Below are 20,684 nucleotides of genomic sequence, written 5' to 3' on the forward strand. Positions count from 1 at the left end.
CCCTATTAAAGTGAATGGGACCGACCTGCAGATCTTTTTTTGTGGCTGGGGCATCCCCTATACAAATCCATACTGTGGCCCCCTCTATCCTTAGGATTCGTGGGTGTCCCATGGGTAGGACCTTAACCAAATTAAACTTCCATGCCATTCTTGTGGGCAAAACTACTCTTGATGCGCTGCTAAGAAAGAGGCTAAATATTAATGGGTCTAAATATTGAATAAAACAATAGGTAACCTTTAATCTTGGGGGGTTCTTTTCTAGAACTGCATTTCTTGTTCTGGAGGTCCCAAACAGTCTTGAATTACACAGACACCCTATCAATATGAATGGACAGTGTGTAATACTTCATTTTACCTGCGGAGGCACTGCAGGGAAACTGAATACTTACTGTCAGGTTTGGCCAATGGTAACAGCTGATCATGAGACCCTCTATCAACTCCTCAAAACCCAGTCTCCCTTATGCCCCCTTAATTTGGTAAATGTGGCCATATCTTCTATCCCGGGCTCCTTGTCAGAAGCACTAAATGTGTCTTCCGCTGCACTTGGGGACCATTTTTTTTTCTCCTCCTCAGACCGGTCTCCATAAGGCAGGTGTCGAGTGAGAATCCAGTTTTGCTTTTCTAAATCCGCCACCACGTTTGTGATCCCCAGTAGGTTTCATAAAATATTCATCTCCAAACCTGTCACGTCAGGTGGAACAGAGTCGCACGTTGAATGATTTTCATTAATGTTTTATGCCGTCTAAAGAGACAATCTTGCTTCAGGTAAAATGGTATCTAATGAGACCACATCTTTATTCATTACTTCTCCTCTTGCTTTAGATAACTACCGGTTATAATTTGGAGGATGACCGATGCGAGTGCGTGGCGTTGCAGGAATTTAAGGAGGGCGAGCAGGTAAGGGCTGACTCTCCACGGCAGCTTTGTGCCTGAAGGGCAGTGCGCGACGTCCACTGAGAGCGTCTTATCATTAGAGCGGCCTCCGTTACTTAGAGAAATGATAATTTGCGTAGGGTAACCCCCTCTATTATATCGCCCTCTGCAGAAGAGCCTTAAAGGGGTGGTCTCACATTTTGGCTCGTCTTTGGCACTCCCATAAGAATGAATGGATGATCGACCTCCACTCCGGTTGTCGATGGAAGTCGGACTCTCAGAAATTGGAAAGTTATAACTTCCAAACTTGGGAATAGGCCATTACTTTGATATTGATGACCTATCAATAAAAGATCAATGGGTCCCCATTGGTAAACTATGATAATGGGTGAAACTCAAAAGTGTACAGAGCGGAACAGCACACCTTTAGGTGGCTTTCCCCTTTAAGTCTTTATTTTCTAGGCTGCCATGAGCGTGCGGACAGATTGCTGGGCAGTGCGGGCTCCGCTGTCTGTGTGTCTGGGCCGGCTGACACCAGACGCCATCTATGGAGCGAGCGGTCACAGTAACTTTTATGGGGTGGGAGGCAGATGATTTCTTATTTTGCTATCGCAGTCGGATAAGCAGAGCAGCGAGAGCCCTCCATTAAACCCAAAGAGGTCTCTGCGTACCCTTTTTTGTACCGTCTGTCTGACTTTTAATCCTGACTCGTCTCTCATCCCCAGATTTACATTTTTTATGGCACTCGGTCCAATGCCGAGTTTGTCATCCACAACGGATTCTTCTTTGAGAATAACGCTCACGACCGGGTGAAGATAAAACTGGGCGTCAGCAAGAGTGACCGGCTGTATGCCATGAAGGCCGAAGTCCTGGCACGGGCCGGCATACCTACGTAAGTACAATGGGTTTTGCTGCTGGGGCAGAAGTGGGTTTGTCATCTGCCACATCACATCCGACCTACAGGGTGCGTTGTTTACGCTGCAACTTGAACCACAGCTTACAGATAAAGCAGGGCTGACTTTGTCACTTGGCACCGTTTTTCTTGCTGATTTGCGTGGTACTGGGCTGCCTGATCTGTCTTCATACTAGTGGTCCTCCGACTGTGGGTGGTCCTACAATACAGAATGTCAATCACACACAGAAATATCCAGTTTGGTTCTGCTACATCACTTATTTTTAACCTATATTGTGCTGGAGAAGATTATGTAAACTGCTTGCGGGTGACACTAGGTTGAGATTTCATCCCCATCTACAGTGGGGGAAATAAGTATTTGATCTCTTGCTGATTTTGTAAGTTTGCCCACTGACAAAGACATGAACAGTGTATAATTTTAAAGGTAGGTTCATTTTAACATTGAGAGATAAAATATCAAAAATAAAATCCAGAAAATCACATTGTATAAATTATATACATTTTGCAGTGAGTAATAAGTATTTGATCCCCTACCAACCATTAAGCGTTCTGTCTCCTACAGACCAGTTAGACAATCCTAATCAACTCGTTACCTGCATTAAAGACAGCTGTCTTACATAGTCACATTTATAAAAGACTCCTGTCCACAGACTCAATTAATCAGTCAGACTCTAACCTCTACAACATGGGCAAGACCAAAGAGCTTTATAAGGATGTCAGGGACAAGATCATAGACCTGCGTAAAGATGGAATTGGCTTCAAAACCATAAGTGAGAAGGAGACAACTGTTGGTGCAACAGCAAGAAAATGGAAGAAATACAAAATGACTGTCAATCAACATCAATCTGGGGCACCATGCAAAATCTCACCTTGTGGGGTATCCTTGATCATGAGGAAGGTGAGAGATCAGCCTAAAACTACACGGGGGGAACTTGTTTGTCTCAAGGCAGCTGGGACCACAGTCACCAAGAAAACAATTGATAACACATTATACCTTAAAGGTTTAAAACCCTGCAGTGCCCGCAAGGTCCCCCTGCTCAAGTAGGCACATGTGCAGGCCCGTCTGAAGTTTGCCAATGAACACCTGGATGATTCTGTGCGTGATTGGGAGAAGGTGCTGTGGTCAAATGAGACAAACATTGAGCTCTTTGGCATTAACTCAACTCGCAGTGTGTCGAGGAAGGGTAATGCTACCTATGACCCAAAGAACAACGTCCCCACTGTCAAGCATGGCGGTGGAAACATTATGTTTTAGGGGTGGTTCTCTAAGGGCACAGGACTACTTCACCGCATCAATGGGAGAATGGATGAAGCCATGTACTGTAAAATCCTGAGTGACAACCTCCTTCCCTCTGCCAGGACATTAAAAATGGGTCATGACTGGGTCTTCCAGCAAGACAATGACCCAAAACATACAGCCAAGCAACAAAGGAGTGGCTCAAAAAGAAGCACATTAAGGTCATGGAGTGGCCTAGCCAGTCTCCAGATTTTAATCCCATAGAAAACTTATGGAGGGAGTTGAAGCTCCGGGTTGCCAAGCAACAGCCTCAAATTCTTAATGATTTAGAGATGATCAGCAAAGAGGAGTGGACCAAAATTCCTCCTGACATGTGCGCAAACCTCATCATCAAATACAAAAAACGTCTGACTGCTGTGCTTGCCAAAAAGGGTTTTGCTACCAAGGATTAAGTCTTGTTTGCCAGGGGGATCAAATACTTATTTCTCACTGCAAAATGCAAATACATGTATAGAATTTATACAATTTGATGTTCTGGATTTTATTTTTGATATTCTATCTCTCAATGTTAAAATTAACCTACCCTTAAAATTATAGACTGTTCATGTCTTTGCCAGTGGGCAAACTGACAAAAGCAGCAAGGGATCAAATACTTATTTCCCCCATTGTAAGTCATGACATTTTATTAAATGACTTTTAAGATTTTTCTGGAAAACGTAATAACTCAGCAAGTAGGACTGTAATCCAGAGGTGAAGGGTGATGTGAATGAGGTCAGAGTCTCAGTAGTGCACCATCAGGCTCAGGGGGCCTTCAGCTTGTATTGATCATAAAAGTAAGATATTGGAAAATGGATTTCACATTTTTATGGATTCCTGTGAGTGTGTGAGGAGGTCATCTAAAATTTTTGTAAGGCGCAATTAAAGTAAACTTGTCAGACGTGTTTTACTAGCAATACCAGTCATATAGCTGGCTGGCTCCTAGTGCGGCAAGACAAATGATCAGTGTTGGGGAAAAAACTCACAGGACCCTTGTCCATGACCTCCGGACCAGAGTCCTGTGCTCCATCCTCCTTCTACCTTGAAACATCCCTCATGCCTCTCCTGATTAGTATGTCCAGCATGATGTCATGCGCACCTTGATGTTGTGCTGGATGCCCGGTAGGAGGATCGCAGGACTCCGGTTCTGGGACCATGGACTGGGACCCTGCAAATCTTTAAGTTAAACTCTACCCTACATACCTCTTTTTTGCCAGCACTGAGAATCCAGTTTTGGAGCTCTATGCAAATTGGCTTGGAAGTGCAATGGGGCGTGTCGGTGCACGTATGTCAGTGCACTTTCACGCTAATTTGCATGGGGCTTAGATTCTTGATTTCGCAGTGCTGGCACATCATTACTGGAAGCTGGCTATTATTTATTTTACTCATTTATATAGTGTCATTAATTCCACAGTGCTTTACAAACATTATTGGCACTGTCCCCATTGGGGCTCACAATCTATAATCCCTATCAGTATGTCTTTGGAATGTGGGAGGAAACCGGAGAACTCGGAGGAAACCCACGCAAACACGGGGAGAACATACAAACTCCTTGCAGATGTTGTCCTTGGTGGGATTTGAACCCAGGACCTCAGCGCTCCAAAGCACCAGTGCTAACCACTGAGCCACCAGCTATTAGGACCTATACTTCTCTTTTACATACCGCCATACTGTGCCCCACTACTCTCTTCATCCGAGCTAATGATCCAAAAGGTGGTTGTTTCCATCGGCTTTATATGGAGACTGGGTCCTGCTTGGAGAATTCCCGATCCTCAGGATTGGAGAATACGACCTTTGGGAGATGTATGGAGAGCAGGCAGCGTCAGTACTGGACCGGTTCCTGAAGTTATTAGCCCAGAGCAGATCCTGGGACTCTCATTACAGGAATGCAATGTGAACGGTCCTGGTGTTAATGCTATTGTCTGTGCACAGGTCCAGTGTGTTCGCGCTGCACATCACCGAGCCTCCAATATCGGCTCAGCTTCTGGCTTTCTTGCGAGTCTTCTGCATGAGTGAAGGTAAGATATACCGTATGTATGCACAGACTTGCATTACAAATGCTTGTGGGGGTCTTAATGCTACTCTAGCCATAAGGCTTCGTCGGAGGTTGGAGATGGGGGGGGGGGGGGTGCGGGGGTCCGCCTCTGGGGACACTAATAAACAGTGAACCCAGCTAGTCTGTATTAAAAAAGGCGACTCCTTTGAGGATGCAGCAGGTCTTGTGGTCAGTCTTAATAAACGTACAGTGGGGATAATAAGTATTTGATAAACTGCAGATTTGGCAAGTTTTCCCACCTGCAAAGAATGGAGAGGTCTGTAATTATCGCAGGTACACTTCACCTGTGAGAGACATAATCTAAAAATAAAATCCAGAAAATCACATTGTATGATTGTTACATAAGTAATTTGCATTTTATTGCATGAAATAAGTATTTGATACAATAGAAAATCAGAACTTGATATTTGGCCAGAAACCTTTATTTCTTGACCAAGTTTACACACCTTGCAGCAGGGATTTTGGCCCACTCTCCCATACAGATCTTCTGCAGATCTTTCAGGTTTTGGGGCTGTCGCTGGATAACATTGAGTGTCAGCTCCCTCCAAAGATCTTCTATTGGGTTCAGATCTGGAGACTGGCTAGGTCACTCCAGGACCCTGAAATGCTTCTTACGGAGAAACACCTTAGTTGCCCTGGCTGTGTGTTTTGGGTCATTGTCATGCTGAAAGACGCAGTCACAACCCATCATCAATGCTCTTACTGAGGGAAGGAGGTTGTTGGCCAAAATGTCACAATACATGACCCCATCCATCCTCCCTTCAGTACAGTGCAGTCGTTACTAACTGTAATGCTTGAGACTGTGGTCCCAGCCCTCTTCATGTCATTGATCAGGTCCTCCCATGTAGTTCTGGGCTGATTCCTGACCTTTCTCAGAATCATCCACGAGGCAAGATCTTACATCGAGCCCCAGACCGAGGAAGATTGACAGTCCTATTGTGTTTCTTCCATTTTCTAATAATTGTGCCAACAGTTATTGCCTTCTCGCCAAGCTGCTTGCCTGTTGTCCTGTAGCCCATCCCAGCCTTGTGCAGGTCTACAATTTCATCCCTCTTGGCCATGATGGAGAGGTTGCAGTGTGATTGAGTGTGTGGACAAGTGTCTCTTATACAGGTAACAAGTTCAAACAGTTGCAATTAATCCAGGTAATGAGTGCAGAGTAGGACGCTTCTTAGAGAAAGATTTAGGCTATGTGCAAACGTTGCGGATTTGCCTGTGGAATTTTCTGTACGGATTCTGCATCTCTTTGCAGAAAACGCAGGTCAAAATCTGTGCATTTTTTATGCGGATTTTGTGCGTTTTTGTTGCGGTTTTACTGCAGATTCTGTGCGGATTTCATACGTTTTTACCTCTGCGGATTTCTGTTATGGAATGGATGCAGAAACGCTGCAGATCCGCACAAAGAATTGACATGCTCCTTTTTTTAATCCGCTGCATTTTCCGTGCAGATTTTTCCACACCATTAGCACAGCATTTTTTTTCCATTGATTTACATTGTACTGTACATCACTTGTGGATCTGCAGCATTTGTGCGGAAAAAACGCTACGGATCCGCAGAAAATCTGCAACGTGTGCATATAGCCTTACAGGCCTGTTAGAGCCAGAATTCTTGCTGGTTGGTCGATGATCAAATACGTATTTAATGGAATAAAATGCAATTTAAATGTAACAATCTTACAATGTGATTTTCTGGATTTTACTTTTAGATTCTGTCTCTCACAGGTGAAGTGTACCTAAGATAAAAGTTACAGACCTCTCCATTCTTTGTAGGTGGGAAAACTTGCAAATTAGAGTGTATCAAATGCTTATTTTCCCCACTGCATATGTTAGCAATTCTATAAAAGTCAAAGGGCATGCTGGGATTAATAGTACGAAAGCCACATAAAAGCATTGCGCACGTGACCCCTCGTAAGCTCTGTCGCAGAGCACCGTGCAGGAGATCTCATCGCTGACCTTTCATTTTACGTCTTTACAGAGGAGTTAAAAGAACATTTAATCGGCGACCACGCGATCGATAAGATATTCACCTTGGGGAATAACGAGTTTCCAGTCAGCTGGGACAATGAGATTAAGCTGTGGACCTTCCTGGAGACAAGGGCTTCACTCCTGCTCAAAACCTACAGATCTACAGTGGAGGTAGGGTCTGCACACATGGTGTCATGTCTGCCCCTTCCGCGGAGGCAGAAGTGTGATCAAGATGCTGACTAGATAGAAGTGGCGTCCAGCTGTCAGTCTTCTCTGGAAAACTTTTCATTACTTCCTCTGCTTGGCCGTGGCATTTCTTCATATATTGCTGCAAAGTTTCAGATAAAAACATAGCTTAAAAGTCACCGTCACTTCTGGGAGCGGGCGGAGAGAATAGACCTGGGACCCGCCTGTCTGACTAGTCTCCCCTGCATCTCCTGTCCCTCTCTGCATGCAGGTATAGGGATAGACCTGTCACTACAGGGAGCGGGCGGAGGGAAGAGACCGGGGACCCGCCTGTCTGACTAGTCTCCCCTGCATCACCTGTCCCTCTCTGCATGCAGGTACAGGGATAGACCTGTCACTACAGGGAGCGGGCGGAGGGAAGAGACCGGGGACCCGCCTGTCTGACTAGTCTCCCGTGCATCTCCTGTCCCTCTCTGCATGCAGGTATAGGGATAGACCTGTCACTACAGGGAGCGGGCGGAGGGAAGAGACCGGGGACCCGCCTGTCTGACTAGTCTCCCGTGCATCTCCTGTCCCTCTCTGCATGCAGGTATAGGGATAGACCTGTCACTACAGGGAGCGGGCGGAGGGAAGAGACCTGGGACCCGCCTGTCTGACTAGTCTCCCGTGCATCTCCTGTCCCTCTCTGCATGCAGGTATAGGGATAGACCTGTCACTACAGGGAGCGGGCGGAGGGAAGAGACCGGGGACCTGCCTGTCTGACTAGTCTCCCGTGCATCTCCTGTCCCTCTCTGCATGCAGGTACAGGGATAGACCTGTCACTACAGGGAGCGGGCGGAGGGAAGAGACCTGGGACCCGCCTGTCTGACTAGTCTCCCGTGCATCTCCTGTCCCTCTCTGCATGCAGGTACAGGGATAGACCTGTCACTACAGGGAGCGGGCGGAGGGAAGAGACCTGGGACCCGCCTGTCTGACTAGTCTCCCGTGCATCTCCTGTCCCTCTCTGCATGCAGGTATAGGGATAGACCTGTCACTACAGGGAGCGGGCGGAGGGAAGAGACCGGGGACCCGCCTGTCTGACTAGTCTCCCGTGCATCTCCTGTCCCTCTCTGCATGCAGGTACAGGGATAGAACTGTCACTACATGGAGCGGGCGTAGGCAAGAGACCAGGGACCCGCCTGTCTGACTAGTCTCCCCTGCATCTCCTGTCCCTCTCTGCATGCAGGTATAGGGATAGAACTGTCACTACATGGAGCGGGCGGAGGGAAGAGACCGGGGACCCGCCTGTCTGACTAGTCTCCCGTGCATCTCCTGTCCCTCTCTGCATGCAGGTATATGGATAGACCTGTCACTACAGGGAGCGGGCGGAGGGAAGAGACCGGGGACCCGCCTGTCTGACTAGTCTCCCGTGCATCTCCTGTCCCTCTCTGCATGCAGGTATAGGGATAGACCTGTCACTACAGGGAGCGGGCGGAGGGAAGAGACCGGGGACCCGTCTGTCTGACTAGTCTCCCGTGCATCTCCTGTCCCTCTCTGCATGCAGGTACAGGGATAGAACTGTCACTACATGGAGCGGGCGTAGGCAAGAGACCAGGGACCCGCCTGTCTGACTAGTCTCCCCTGCATCTCCTGTCCCTCTCTGCATGCAGGTATAGGGATAGAACTGTCACTACATGGAGCGGGCGGAGGGAAGAGACCGGGGACCCGCCTGTCTGACTAGTCTCCCGTGCATCTCCTGTCCCTCTCTGCATGCAGGTATATGGATAGACCTGTCACTACAGGGAGCGGGCGGAGGGAAGAGACCGGGGACCCGCCTGTCTGACTAGTCTCCCGTGCATCTCCTGTCCCTCTCTGCATGCAGGTATATGGATAGACCTGTCACTACAGGGAGCGGGCGGAGGGAAGAGACCGGGGACCCGCCTGTCTGACTAGTCTCCCGTGCATCTCCTGTCCCTCTCTGCATGCAGGTATAGGGATAGACCTGTCACTACAGGGAGCGGGCGGAGGGAAGAGACCGGGGACCCGTCTGTCTGACTAGTCTCCCGTGCATCTCCTGTCCCTCTCTGCATGCAGGTACAGGGATAGAACTGTCACTACATGGAGCGGGCGTAGGCAAGAGACCAGGGACCCGCCTGTCTGACTAGTCTCCCCTGCATCTCCTGTCCCTCTCTGCATGCAGGTATAGGGATAGAACTGTCACTACATGGAGCGGGCGGAGGGAAGAGACCGGGGACCCGCCTGTCTGACTAGTCTCCCGTGCATCTCCTGTCCCTCTCTGCATGCAGGTATATGGATAGACCTGTCACTACAGGGAGCGGGCGGAGGGAAGAGACCTGGGACCCGCCTGTCTGACTAGTCTCCCGTGCATCTCCTGTCCCTCTCTGCATGCAGGTATAGGGATAGACCTGTCACTACAGGGAGCGGGCGGAGGGAAGAGACCGGGGACCCGTCTGTCTGACTAGTCTCCCGTGCATCTCCTGTCCCTCTCTGCATGCAGGTTAGGGATAGATGAATGCAGCAGATGTCGAGCATGTGCGCCTCCGCTCCTTTGGAGACCTAGTTTTTCTGAGTCACTCTCTGGATCGCTGGAGGTAAGTTGGGACAGGAGATGATTTGTGATCCTTTCTAACATAGAGGTTGGACTCCATTATTTTGATATCTCTGGTGTATATTGGCCACGTGCTAAGCTGCTTTGACTTGGCATTGTCTTGGGGATGCAACACCACCCCATTCATATTAAATAGGGCTTTGACGCAATGTCTGTGCCTAATTGGCAATGGCATTATGCCAGAAAAAGCTAAAGGGGCCTCAGTGGGTGGTTAAAGCCCACCAATCAGGTCTTCTTTGCACATGACAAGATGCAATCAATGGGAAAACTCTTAAAGGGTAAGTCTGGAGCCAGCCAGTCATTATTGCAGTGGTGACCATCCTCCTTGTCTGCAGGGCACGTGCATACACTTTGATACTGTCTGATCAACGCCTACAGGTCATTTTTTCCAATCCCGCATGCACCATTCTAAGATGTTTCACCGCTGATGTCTGTATTTCTTTCCAGGACGATAAGCAGATTCTGGACAATGGCAGCCTCTCGATACATGCCGCCATGGCCATCAAGCTTCGTCTCGTTGAGAAAGAAATCTTGGAGAAAGCTGTAAAAAGCGCTTCCGATTACTGCAAGCTGTACACCAAGCGTCTGGAGGATGGAGAGGCACTGCCCAAATATGAGGAAAGCAACATAGCCTTCTTGGAGAACTCCGCCACCAACACCAAATTTCCCCTGGTCCTGAGAAACTTCAATGATGAAAAGGCAGAAGGCAGTGAGCTGAAACGACCAGAGACCCTAACCATCACAGAGATCACTGAAAATGACTACCTGGACACACAGGACTCTCTGTATAATGGCACCAAATCTGAGCGCAACAGTGCCCAGGCAGAGGACGACACCACCGCCAGCGATGCCAAATAACAGTCCGGCACATGACAGCAAGGAGGCAAAAGTGCAATTGTGAACTGGTTTGGAACTTTTAAGGATGAAGAGCAGAGGTTTCGGAGACTGCTCCTCATTTCGGCAAGAGGAGATGTTGCTGCTTAACCTTTTTTTTTTTTTTTTCACTTAACGTTGACTTTAATGCATAGAGCGAGAATAGGCGACGTTTACCATGGCGGTGGCCATGCAGTAAGATGGCTGCAGATGTGACTACTGGTGCCGAGAGCAGGTTGTGGCCTAATCCCAGCTCATAGAATCATAGCACTATAAATAATATATAGTTAGATTATTTTTTTCTTTTATGAAAATCCTAAATTTGACAGTATTGCCACTCATCACCCCTTAAGAAATGTACCCTTTAAAAGCCCACCCCCCCAATAAATGTAGGTTCTTACTTTGCCTTTTCAGGTTGTTGTATCTGCGTGGCAACCAATATGGCTGCCAGTATGGCTTCTGTGGGGTCCTTGCGGCATTCCCGAGCCTCAAAGCCTGGTCATCATACGGACATATCCAATAGCAAGAGACTGATGACTTATGCCCTTAGGATGGTCAACGGTATCAGGTCGGGGGGGATCCGAAACCTCGCACCGCCGCCGGTCAGCTGTTACCAAGTCTGACGGGTGCCGTAAATACAGTGTACAGCTGAAATGGTACAGCGCCGTACCCTGTGTAGTGGCCGATCATGAGTATTCAGCTCCGCTCCTATTGGAAGTGAATGGGAGCAGAGCTGACGTACAGCTAAATGGCCACTACAGCTTACAGAGCTGCTACCAGTTGACCGGTGCTGGGTGACAACCCCATGCCTTCCTAATTCCTGGGTCCATCTGGTATAGTATCTCAGACCTATTCCCTTACATATGGCCACAGTACCATAAGCGGCTTATGGACAAGAGGGGGGTGCTGTTCTAGAATAAAGCAGCCATGTTTTTACTAATCTCCTCCAACCATTTTAAGCAAAGCCCGTAATTCGCCCCCAGACTTTAGTCTGTACGGTTTTATACTCCCGCTTTAATAACCCAGGTTTACTTCCTCAGTTTGAGACAAAATAGAGGCGTTCGTTAATATATACGTGTAAATAGAAATCTATATTTTAAAGCCGTCAATCACATGACTAGCACGGCACGCTCAGTCGCTGCTAGTTCGGAGGTTTACGGGTCCACACAAAAGCTTTAATCAGTGCAGTGTTGGAGGGGCTGATAGTAAACCGAAACTCCCGGCAGTAAGCTGCTTCTACCGTGGTGGCTTTTTGGCTCCTCTGGCTTTCACCATAGCTAGGACTTTTTTGACAACTGTCTTTTTTTTTTCTTTCTCTGAAATTATCAATAAAACCAACGTGAATGATTTCTGCTATTGTGGATTATATATATGTCACCATTAAAGGGACTGTGTCATGTCATTTTACTGTGTGCTTTATGGCAAATGTTGTGAATAGGAGTCACTGGTCAGAAAGTGTCCTTGCCGCCTTCCTAAAGTTATGGTGCACAGTCCCCTTCCCCAGAGATCAGGGAGTGGATTAAATTCCCTGCTTTCTATTGGTCAGATGACTGCTGGTCCTGCCTCCTGATGAGGTAGATCTGCTGACTCTGCAGCCTATTCGTGAGATGCCTCTGCTGACCCTGCATCCTATTGGTGAGATGACTCTGCTGACCCTGCATCCTATTGGTGAGATGACTCTGCTGACCCTGCATCCTATTGGTGAGATGCCTCTGCTGACCCTGCATCCTATTGGTGAGATGACTCTGCTGACCCTGCATCCTATTGGTGAGATAACTCTGCTGACCCAAGCCTCTGATCTAACGACTGCTTACACTGGCCTATAACAATAACTCTGGTGCCTCCTGCTCAGCAATGATGAATTAACTCTTCTGAGACTGTAATCTAATGGGCAGATGGCTCTGCTGACTCTGTAGTCTAATGGGAAGATGACTGCTGATGCTGTAGTCTAATGGGAAAATGACTCTGCTGACCCTGTAGTCCAATGGGAAGATGACTCTGCTGACACTGTAGTCTAATGGGAAGATGACTCTACTGACACCAGTCTAATGGGCAGATAGCTCTGCTGACGCTGTAGTCTAATGGTTAGATGACTGCTGACACTGTATTCTAATGGGAAGATGGCTCTGCTGACACTGTAGTCTAATGGGAAGATGACTCTACTGACACTGTAGTCTAGTGGGGAGATGGCTCAGGTGACACTGTAGTCTAATGGGGAAATGGCTCTGCTGACACTGTAGTCTAATGGGGAGATGACTCTGCTGACACTGTAGTCTAATGGGGAGATGACTCTGCTGACACTGTAGTCTAATGGGAAGATGACTCTGCTGACACTGTAGCCTAATGGGAAGATGACTCTGCTGACACTGTAGTCTAATGGATAGATGACTCTGCTGACACTTTAGCCTAATGGGAAGATGACTCTGCTGACACTGTAGTCTAATGGGAAGATGATTCTGCTGACACTAGTCTAATGGTGAGATGACTCTGCTGACCGTGCCTTCTAATGGGCACATGACTCTGCTGACCGTGCCTTCTAATGGGCACATGACTCTGCTGACCGTGCCTTCTAATGGGCACATGACTCTGCTGACCGTGTCTTCTAATGGGCACATGACTGCTGACCCGGCCTTCTAATGGGCACATGACTCTGCTGACCGGGCCCTCTAAATATGAAATGAGATTGTTAATCCCACTATAATTATAATATTATGACTGTGGCCTTGGGCGTCTAATAATGAGATGACTTTGTTGTTGCTGGAGCCTCTAATAATGACTCCGGGTTCTCCTGTCCTGCAATAATTAAATAACCCTGCTATCCCAGGATTCTATTGATGAGATGACTCTGCTCTCAAATACTAGAATGACTCTTCTGTCCCTGTTTTGTAATGAGATGACTCTGCCTCTAATAATAAGATATTACTCTTCTGCCCCCCTCCTCTCGGATAACTCTAGCCCCTAATGGTTGGATGATTCTGCTGCCTCAATGCACTAATTACATGACTCTGCCTCTAATAATGAGGACTCTCTTGAGACTGCCCCCTAATAGTTAGATGACTGCCTCTAATAATGAAATGACTATTATTCTAATGAGATGACTTTTCTGTCCCTGTCCGGAGACCTGAAATGACACTATCCTCTAATGGTTGGATAACTCTGCTGCACCTGTCCTCTGTTTAGAAGACTCTGCCTCATAATGATGTGACTCTACTAACCATGCCCCCAATGGTTAGATACCCCTTTTCCCTGCCAATGACGTCATGACTTTGACCTCTAACAAATATAATATTTTTTTTTTTGGGGGGGGGGGGGGTTGTGGATAGTTGCATAAGGTTATGTTTGATCCAAATCTAAAGCATCACTTTGCACCCCCTGTGTTTGCAGTATTATCACCCACTTTAACCTAAAGCCGGCACCTTGGTATCTAGGACTATAAACTCTGCGTGATTTCTAGTAATGTGCTCCTTTTAATCTCAGCTGCTGAATTATAAGGCAGACCATTTCCTCTCTTTCCTGGCACAGAGTGAAGATCTCTACGTTGCTGTCATACGTCTAGATGTGTACTTACTTGGTCATTAGTTTTATACCTGCGGTGGTGATGACAGTTCAGTTGGTTAATAAAGGTCATATTGTCCCCATTCCGTCCTTTGCACAGAGAATAATGTGGCACAAGGCTCAGCTGCTGCGTGGCTTCTCAGTTCTGACAATGAAACTGGGCAGGAGTCCACAATGTTCTAACGGCAAAACCACATCGCTCAAACAGATTTATGATGTAGGCCCAGGTAGTGCTGTGTTCCTGTCTCTGCTTTAAATAATAGTGACTACTATCTGACGGAAATCATCAGCTGCTATTGCTCCTCTGTCTTCCCTTGTAGTAATACGGGCACTAAACATGATGCCTCTCTTGTAAATCTTGAATACACTTACAGTATTACCTTCCTGTGTCTCCCTGTAAATGATCTAGACACAGATAGTACTGCCATCCTCTATTATCACAGTAAGTACAAAAAAGTTTCTCAGATTCTAGAAAATGAACTACACAGATGGTACTGCCCACTGATGTAGGCACAGATAGTGCTATTTCCCCTTAAAGGAAACCTATCAGCAGGATGGTGCTTGGTAAATTACAGACCGTGTCAGGTTGGCGTGGTTATACTGATTAAAATGATATCTTGGTTGATGAAATCCATCTTGTGGTTGTTGTGAAATCTTTATTTTCAGTTAGTGAGATTCTTGTGCTCTGGGGTGGTCTGTGGGCGGGGCTTTATGTGGTGCTCTGCCTAGATATTCATCCTTATGGGCTTATGATATTACTATTTGATAATATTCTTGATATGTAATATTGTTGGTAATACCTATAATATTGTTGGCTATTGTGAGACTTAGAAAAAAAAAATTACGTCCAGGAAAATGGCACCGACGCATGCGCAGTAGCATCTATCTCTTACTGATAGATACTACTGCACAAGCGCCATTTTGTTGAAGGAGAAGAAAATTAGCTGCAGCAAAATGAAAGCGACACCTGCGCAGTAGCATTTATCGGCAAGCGATAGATGCTACTGTACATGCGCCATTTTGCTGCAGCTAATTGTTTTTTTTTCCTGCAGCAAAATGGTGGTGCATGCGCAGTAGTATCTATCTCTTGCCCATAGATACTACTGCGCAGGCGCCGCTGACGGTGCCATTTTTCTGGATGTAATTTTTTTTTTCTTTCTAAGCCTCAAATAGCCACAATATTATTACTAACAATATTACATACCAAGAATATTATCTAATAGTAATATCAACACTATTACAGGTCCTTCTCAAAAAATTAGCATATAGTGTTAAATTTCATTATTTACCATAATGTAATGATTACAATTAAACTTTCGTATACTATAGATTCATTATCCACCAACTGAAATTTGTCAGGTCTTTTATTGTTTTAATACTGATGATTTTGGCATACAACTCCTGATAACCCAAAAAACCTGTCTCAATAAATTAGCATATTTCACCCGACCAATCAAATAAAAGTGTTTTTTAATACCAAACAAAAAAAACATCAAATAATAATGTTCAGTTATGCACTCAATACTTGGTCGGGAATCCTTTGGCAGAAATGACTGCTTCAATGCGGCGTGGCATGGAGGCAATCAGCCTGTGACACTGCTGAGATGTTATGGAGGCCCAGGATGCTTCAATAGCGGCCTTAAGCTCATCCAGAGTGTTGGGTCTTGCGTCTCTCAACTTTCTCTTCACAATATCCCACAGATTCTCTATGGGGTTCAGGTCAGGAGAGTTGGCAGGCCAATTGAGCACAGTAATACCATGGTCAGTAAACCATTTACCAGTGGTTTTGGCACTGTGAGCAGGTGCCAGGTCATGCTGAAAAATGAAATCTTCATCTCCATAAAGCATTTCAGCCGATGGAAGCATGAAGTGCTCCAAAATCTCCTGATAGCTAGCTGCATTGACCCTGCCCTTGATGAAACACAGTGGACCAACACCAGCAGCTGACATGGCACCCCACACCATCACTGACTGTGGGTACTTGACACTGGACTTCAGGCATTTTGGCATTTCCTTCTCCCCAGTCTTCCTCCAGACTCTGGCACCTTGATTTCCGAATGACATGCAAAATTTGCTTTCATCAGAAAAAAGTACTTGGGACCACTTAGCAACAGTCCAGTGCTGCTTCTCTGTAGCCCATTTCCTGCACACGCCTGTGCACGGTGGCTCTGGATGTTTCCACACCAGACTCAGTCCACTGCTTCCTCAGGTTCCCCAAGGTCTGGAATCGGTCCTTCTCCACAATCTTCCTCAGGGTCCGGTCACCTCTTCTCGTTGTACAGCGTTTTCTGCCACATTGTTTCCTTCCAACAGACTTACCATTGAGGTGCCTTGATACAGCACTCTGGGAACAGCCTATTTGTTGAGAAATTTCGTTCTGGGTCTTACCCTGTTGCTTGAGGGTGTCAATGATGGCCTTCTTGACATCTGTCAGGTCGCTAGTCTTACCCATGATGGGGGTTTTGAGTAATGAACCAGGCAGGGAGTTTTTAAAAGCCTCAGGTATCTTTTGCATGTGTTTAGAGTTAATTAGTTGATTCAGAAGATTAGGGTAATAGGTCATTTAGAGAACCTTTTCTTGATATGCTAATTTATTGAGACAGGTTTTTTGGGTTATCAGGAGTTGTATGCCAAAATCATCAGTATTAAAACAATAAAAGACCTGACAAATTTCAGTTGGTGGATAATGAATCTATAATATATGAAAGTTTAATTGTAATCATTACATTATGGTAAATAATGAAATTTAACACTATATGCTAATTTTTTGAGAAGGACCTGTATATGCAAAACTAATACTATTGGCTCTGAGTCCCCAGTAAATCATATCAGTACTATTGCTGTCTTGCCCTATAAATGATGTAAGCATAGATAGTCTGTCTCTCTGAAAATGATGTAGGCACAGATAGTAATGCATCCTAGTCTTTTACTCAGAAGGATATATGTACAAATATATCTGCAAAAATAGTATTATTGCTCATCAGACCTCAGGAAATGATATAAGGAACATAATACTGCCTCCCTGTTTCTCCTTGTAGATGGTATAGGCACATATAACACTGCTTCCTTCTCACTGAAAATAATACAGGTACAACTAGTACTATTGGCTCTGAGTCGCAAGGAAATCATATCAGTACTATTTTGCTGTCTCACTCTCTAAATTATGTAACCAGATAGTTCTGTCTCTCTGTAAATTATGCAGGCACAGCTAGCATTACCTCCTTGTCTCTCCCTAGAAATAATACAACTAGTATTAATGCCTCTCAGACCCCAATAAATGATATAGGCAACACAGTACTTTGCCCCTGTTTTTCCTTGTAAATTATGTAGGCATAGATAACACTACCTCTTTGTACCTGTATTATTTTCGGTGCAAAACATCTAATACTATTGCCTCTGAGTCCCGAGCAAGTCGTATCAGTACTATTTTGCTGTATCGCCCTGTAAATGATGTAAACAAATGATGCAGGCACAGATAGTACTGCAGCCTAGTCTTCCACTGAGAAGGATGTAGGTGCAAATGTACAGGGTGGGCCATTTATATGGATACACCTAAATGAAATGGGAATGGTTGGTGACCCAGATCGGCACGCTGAATTTGCAGAATGGGCAAAACAAAAATTGGAACAGGACCCTCAGTTTACACAGAACATTATGTTCAGTGATGAGGCAAACTTTTTTGGGTGGGCCACTTATATGGATACATCTAAATAACATGGGAATAGTGACTGTTTTCTTGCATAGGGTGACTTGCATTGAAATCTGCTGCAATGACCCGGGTACTGCGTTCAGACATCAACACAATTTCTATCCGCTCCTCACGTGTTAACCCCTGCGACATGTCAGTTGCTGTAAACAAAGAGAAACTTGTAAATAACTCATGAAAGAATAAAGTTACTTTAAAACCAAGCACACCATTGTTTTTCTTGTGAAATTCTCAATAAGTTTGATGTGTCACAGGACCCTCTTCCCATTGAAAAAAAATAAAATTGGATCCAAAATGGCCGACTTCAAAATGGTCACCACCCATCTTGAAACGTTTCCCCCTCCCATATACCCTCCCCCACCCATTTTATTCAGGTGTATCCATATAAATTGCCCACCCTTTATATGCAAAAATAGTATTATTGCTTTTCAGACCTCAGTACGTGAAATATAGAAAATATTACTGTCTCCATGTTTCTCCCTAGAGATGATGTAGGCACAGATAACACTGCCTCCTTGTTTCTCACTGAAAATACAGGTACAACTAGTACTATTGGTTCTGCATTCCAAGTAAATCATATCCGCAAAAATTGTCCTATTTTGCAGTCTCACCCTATCAATGATGTAAGCACAGATAGTCCTACCTCTCTGTAAAGGCACAGACAGTATTGCGTCCTTGTTTCTCACTAGAAATACTGCAAATAGTACTTCCTCTACGACCCTAGTAAATGATAGGCAAAATAGTACAGACTCCCTGTTTGTTAATGATGTAGGCACCGATAACACTGCGTCCTTGTTTCTCACTGAAAATAAAGGTACAACTAGTTCTATTTGCTCCGAGTCCCAAGTAAATCATGTCAGTACTATTTTTCTGTCTCGCTCTATAAATGCGGTCTCTCTGTAAATGATGCAGGCTATGATATTACTGCATCTTAGTCTTCCACAGGTACAAATATTTTAGCAAAAACAGTACTGTCTTGCTGTATCACACACATTGGCACAGCCAGTACTACTTTATCTCTGTCTTAAAACGTATGTTCAAACAGTTACTGCACGCTATTTCTTTAAGTAGCATAGGCACAGATAGTACTTTCTCCCTGTCTCTACATGTCGTTCTTCGTTTGGGGAGTCAGGCTGCAGCGGCTTTCATTCTTCCACACAGCAGTGATGAAAGGAGATGGTAATTGATTTCTTGAAAGACATTGGAATTGTCTTTAAGTCAGCTGCCATCACAGATTAAATAACCTAAAAAAAAAAAACTTTAACCCAGAGTATGGATATGGCAGGCTAGAAATAATAAAACTGTTTTATAAGAATCTATCCCCTAACCCATCTCCATAATAGTCACATTGTGCCCTTGCTTTGTCCAGGTTAACACCAGCCCTAGATGCCAGACCCTCTGATTAACAACCCATCTCGTGGCCCTTTTTTTTTTTTTTTTTTTTTAAAGCCTCGCCCGGAATATTTCAATATTAAGATGATCTTTGTCTACATGGGCGATTAAATGAAAGGGATGGAAATATCAAACACTGGTATAGAGCTGTATGAAGGCCGCACGCTTTTTCTTGCTACCTTTGTTTTTAATCTGGCTCTTTGAATTCTGTGCTCCCGGCTGTGATAAAGTAAGGGCTTTGATAATAGTAGATTGTTCATTACAAAACATATCTCTCTGTCTAAAGTCACAAATTGACTCCGGCGTTGAAGCTTTATTGAAAATTCGCAGTAATTTCAAGTAATGACCAGTTCTTACAGAAGAACAAACACTCGAGAAAAGGTCATTTTTATAAGCAGCAAAATCGTTCTTCCATTTTTTTTTATGCCGCTGTCATCCTTCACTTTAATTAATATCAAAAGTAGAGCCGGCTGGCGGTGCCTTCAATTGCCGCCGCGCCTGGAGACTGGACTTCCTGTGACATTTGTAATGAAAAAATGCAAATCGTATTTTGGTAATAGTATAATGTAGGTGTTCATTAACTAATGCTAAATTGTAAAGTACACACCTTGGTGAGACGATCTGCCATCCCGGTGAATGTCAAATGAATAGGCGGTAATGAGTACTTAGGCAGTAAATACCTCCGATCTCGCCGCTAGGTGTTGTTATGAAATTAACTTTGTCAAACTCTGTTTAATGCGCCTGTAAATTCCAATACATTGCAGCAAAATTCCTGTAGTCTGGATTGAATGTAAGAAAAATTCCGGGTTATCATACGGGCTTAAACGAAAACCCTCCTAAAGTACTCCATTGGAGGAGTTTGGTGGAAGGACATGACCGGCTGCATCGAGCCCCGACTTCAGCCCCATCCAACTCCTTTGAGATGAACTAGAGCAGAGATTGTGAGCCCGGCCTCTCCTCGGCATCAGTGTCTGACCCCACAAATGCTCTTCTTGATGGAGCTAAAAAAAATTCCCACTGACGCTGCTAAAATCTTATAGAAATCTTTCCAGGAGAACGGGATCCATTACATCTGTAGAGGGGCTGATTCCATATTGATGTAGAATGGAAGGTCAGAAAAGCTCCTGGAGGTGTACCGTATCACTATCCCAATACTCTTGGGCACTGATGCAAAATCTGTAATCTTGAGTGTCAAGTCCCAAATGTGCCCAGACTGCCCTGATCTTTTTTTTGGATGCAATCCTTACAAATTTGGGGCTGTCTCAGGTTGTTAAGGTGTAGATC

The 20,684-nt window shown here is 45.3% G+C and overlaps 1 protein-coding gene across 2 annotated transcripts in view; it reads left to right on the top strand.

Moving 5' to 3' along the window:
• SETD3 (SET domain containing 3, actin N3(tau)-histidine methyltransferase) overlaps window positions 1-12,096 on the top strand; it is a 55,740-nt gene extending 43,644 nt beyond the window's left edge. For both annotated transcript variants that reach the window (XM_077267352.1, XM_077267351.1), the window contains exons 10-14: window positions 823-897; window positions 1,599-1,765; window positions 4,992-5,077; window positions 7,091-7,251; window positions 10,322-12,096. In XM_077267352.1, the coding sequence (XP_077123467.1) occupies window positions 823-897; window positions 1,599-1,765; window positions 4,992-5,077; window positions 7,091-7,251; window positions 10,322-10,732 (900 nt within the window). In that variant the 3' untranslated portion in view covers window positions 10,733-12,096. The remainder of the gene's footprint in view (window positions 1-822; window positions 898-1,598; window positions 1,766-4,991; window positions 5,078-7,090; window positions 7,252-10,321) is intronic.
• Window positions 12,097-20,684: the final 8,588 nt, after the last annotated feature.

Source organism: Ranitomeya variabilis, chromosome 1, assembly GCF_051348905.1.
Source record: "Ranitomeya variabilis isolate aRanVar5 chromosome 1, aRanVar5.hap1, whole genome shotgun sequence".
Taxonomy (NCBI): domain Eukaryota; kingdom Metazoa; phylum Chordata; class Amphibia; order Anura; family Dendrobatidae; genus Ranitomeya; species Ranitomeya variabilis.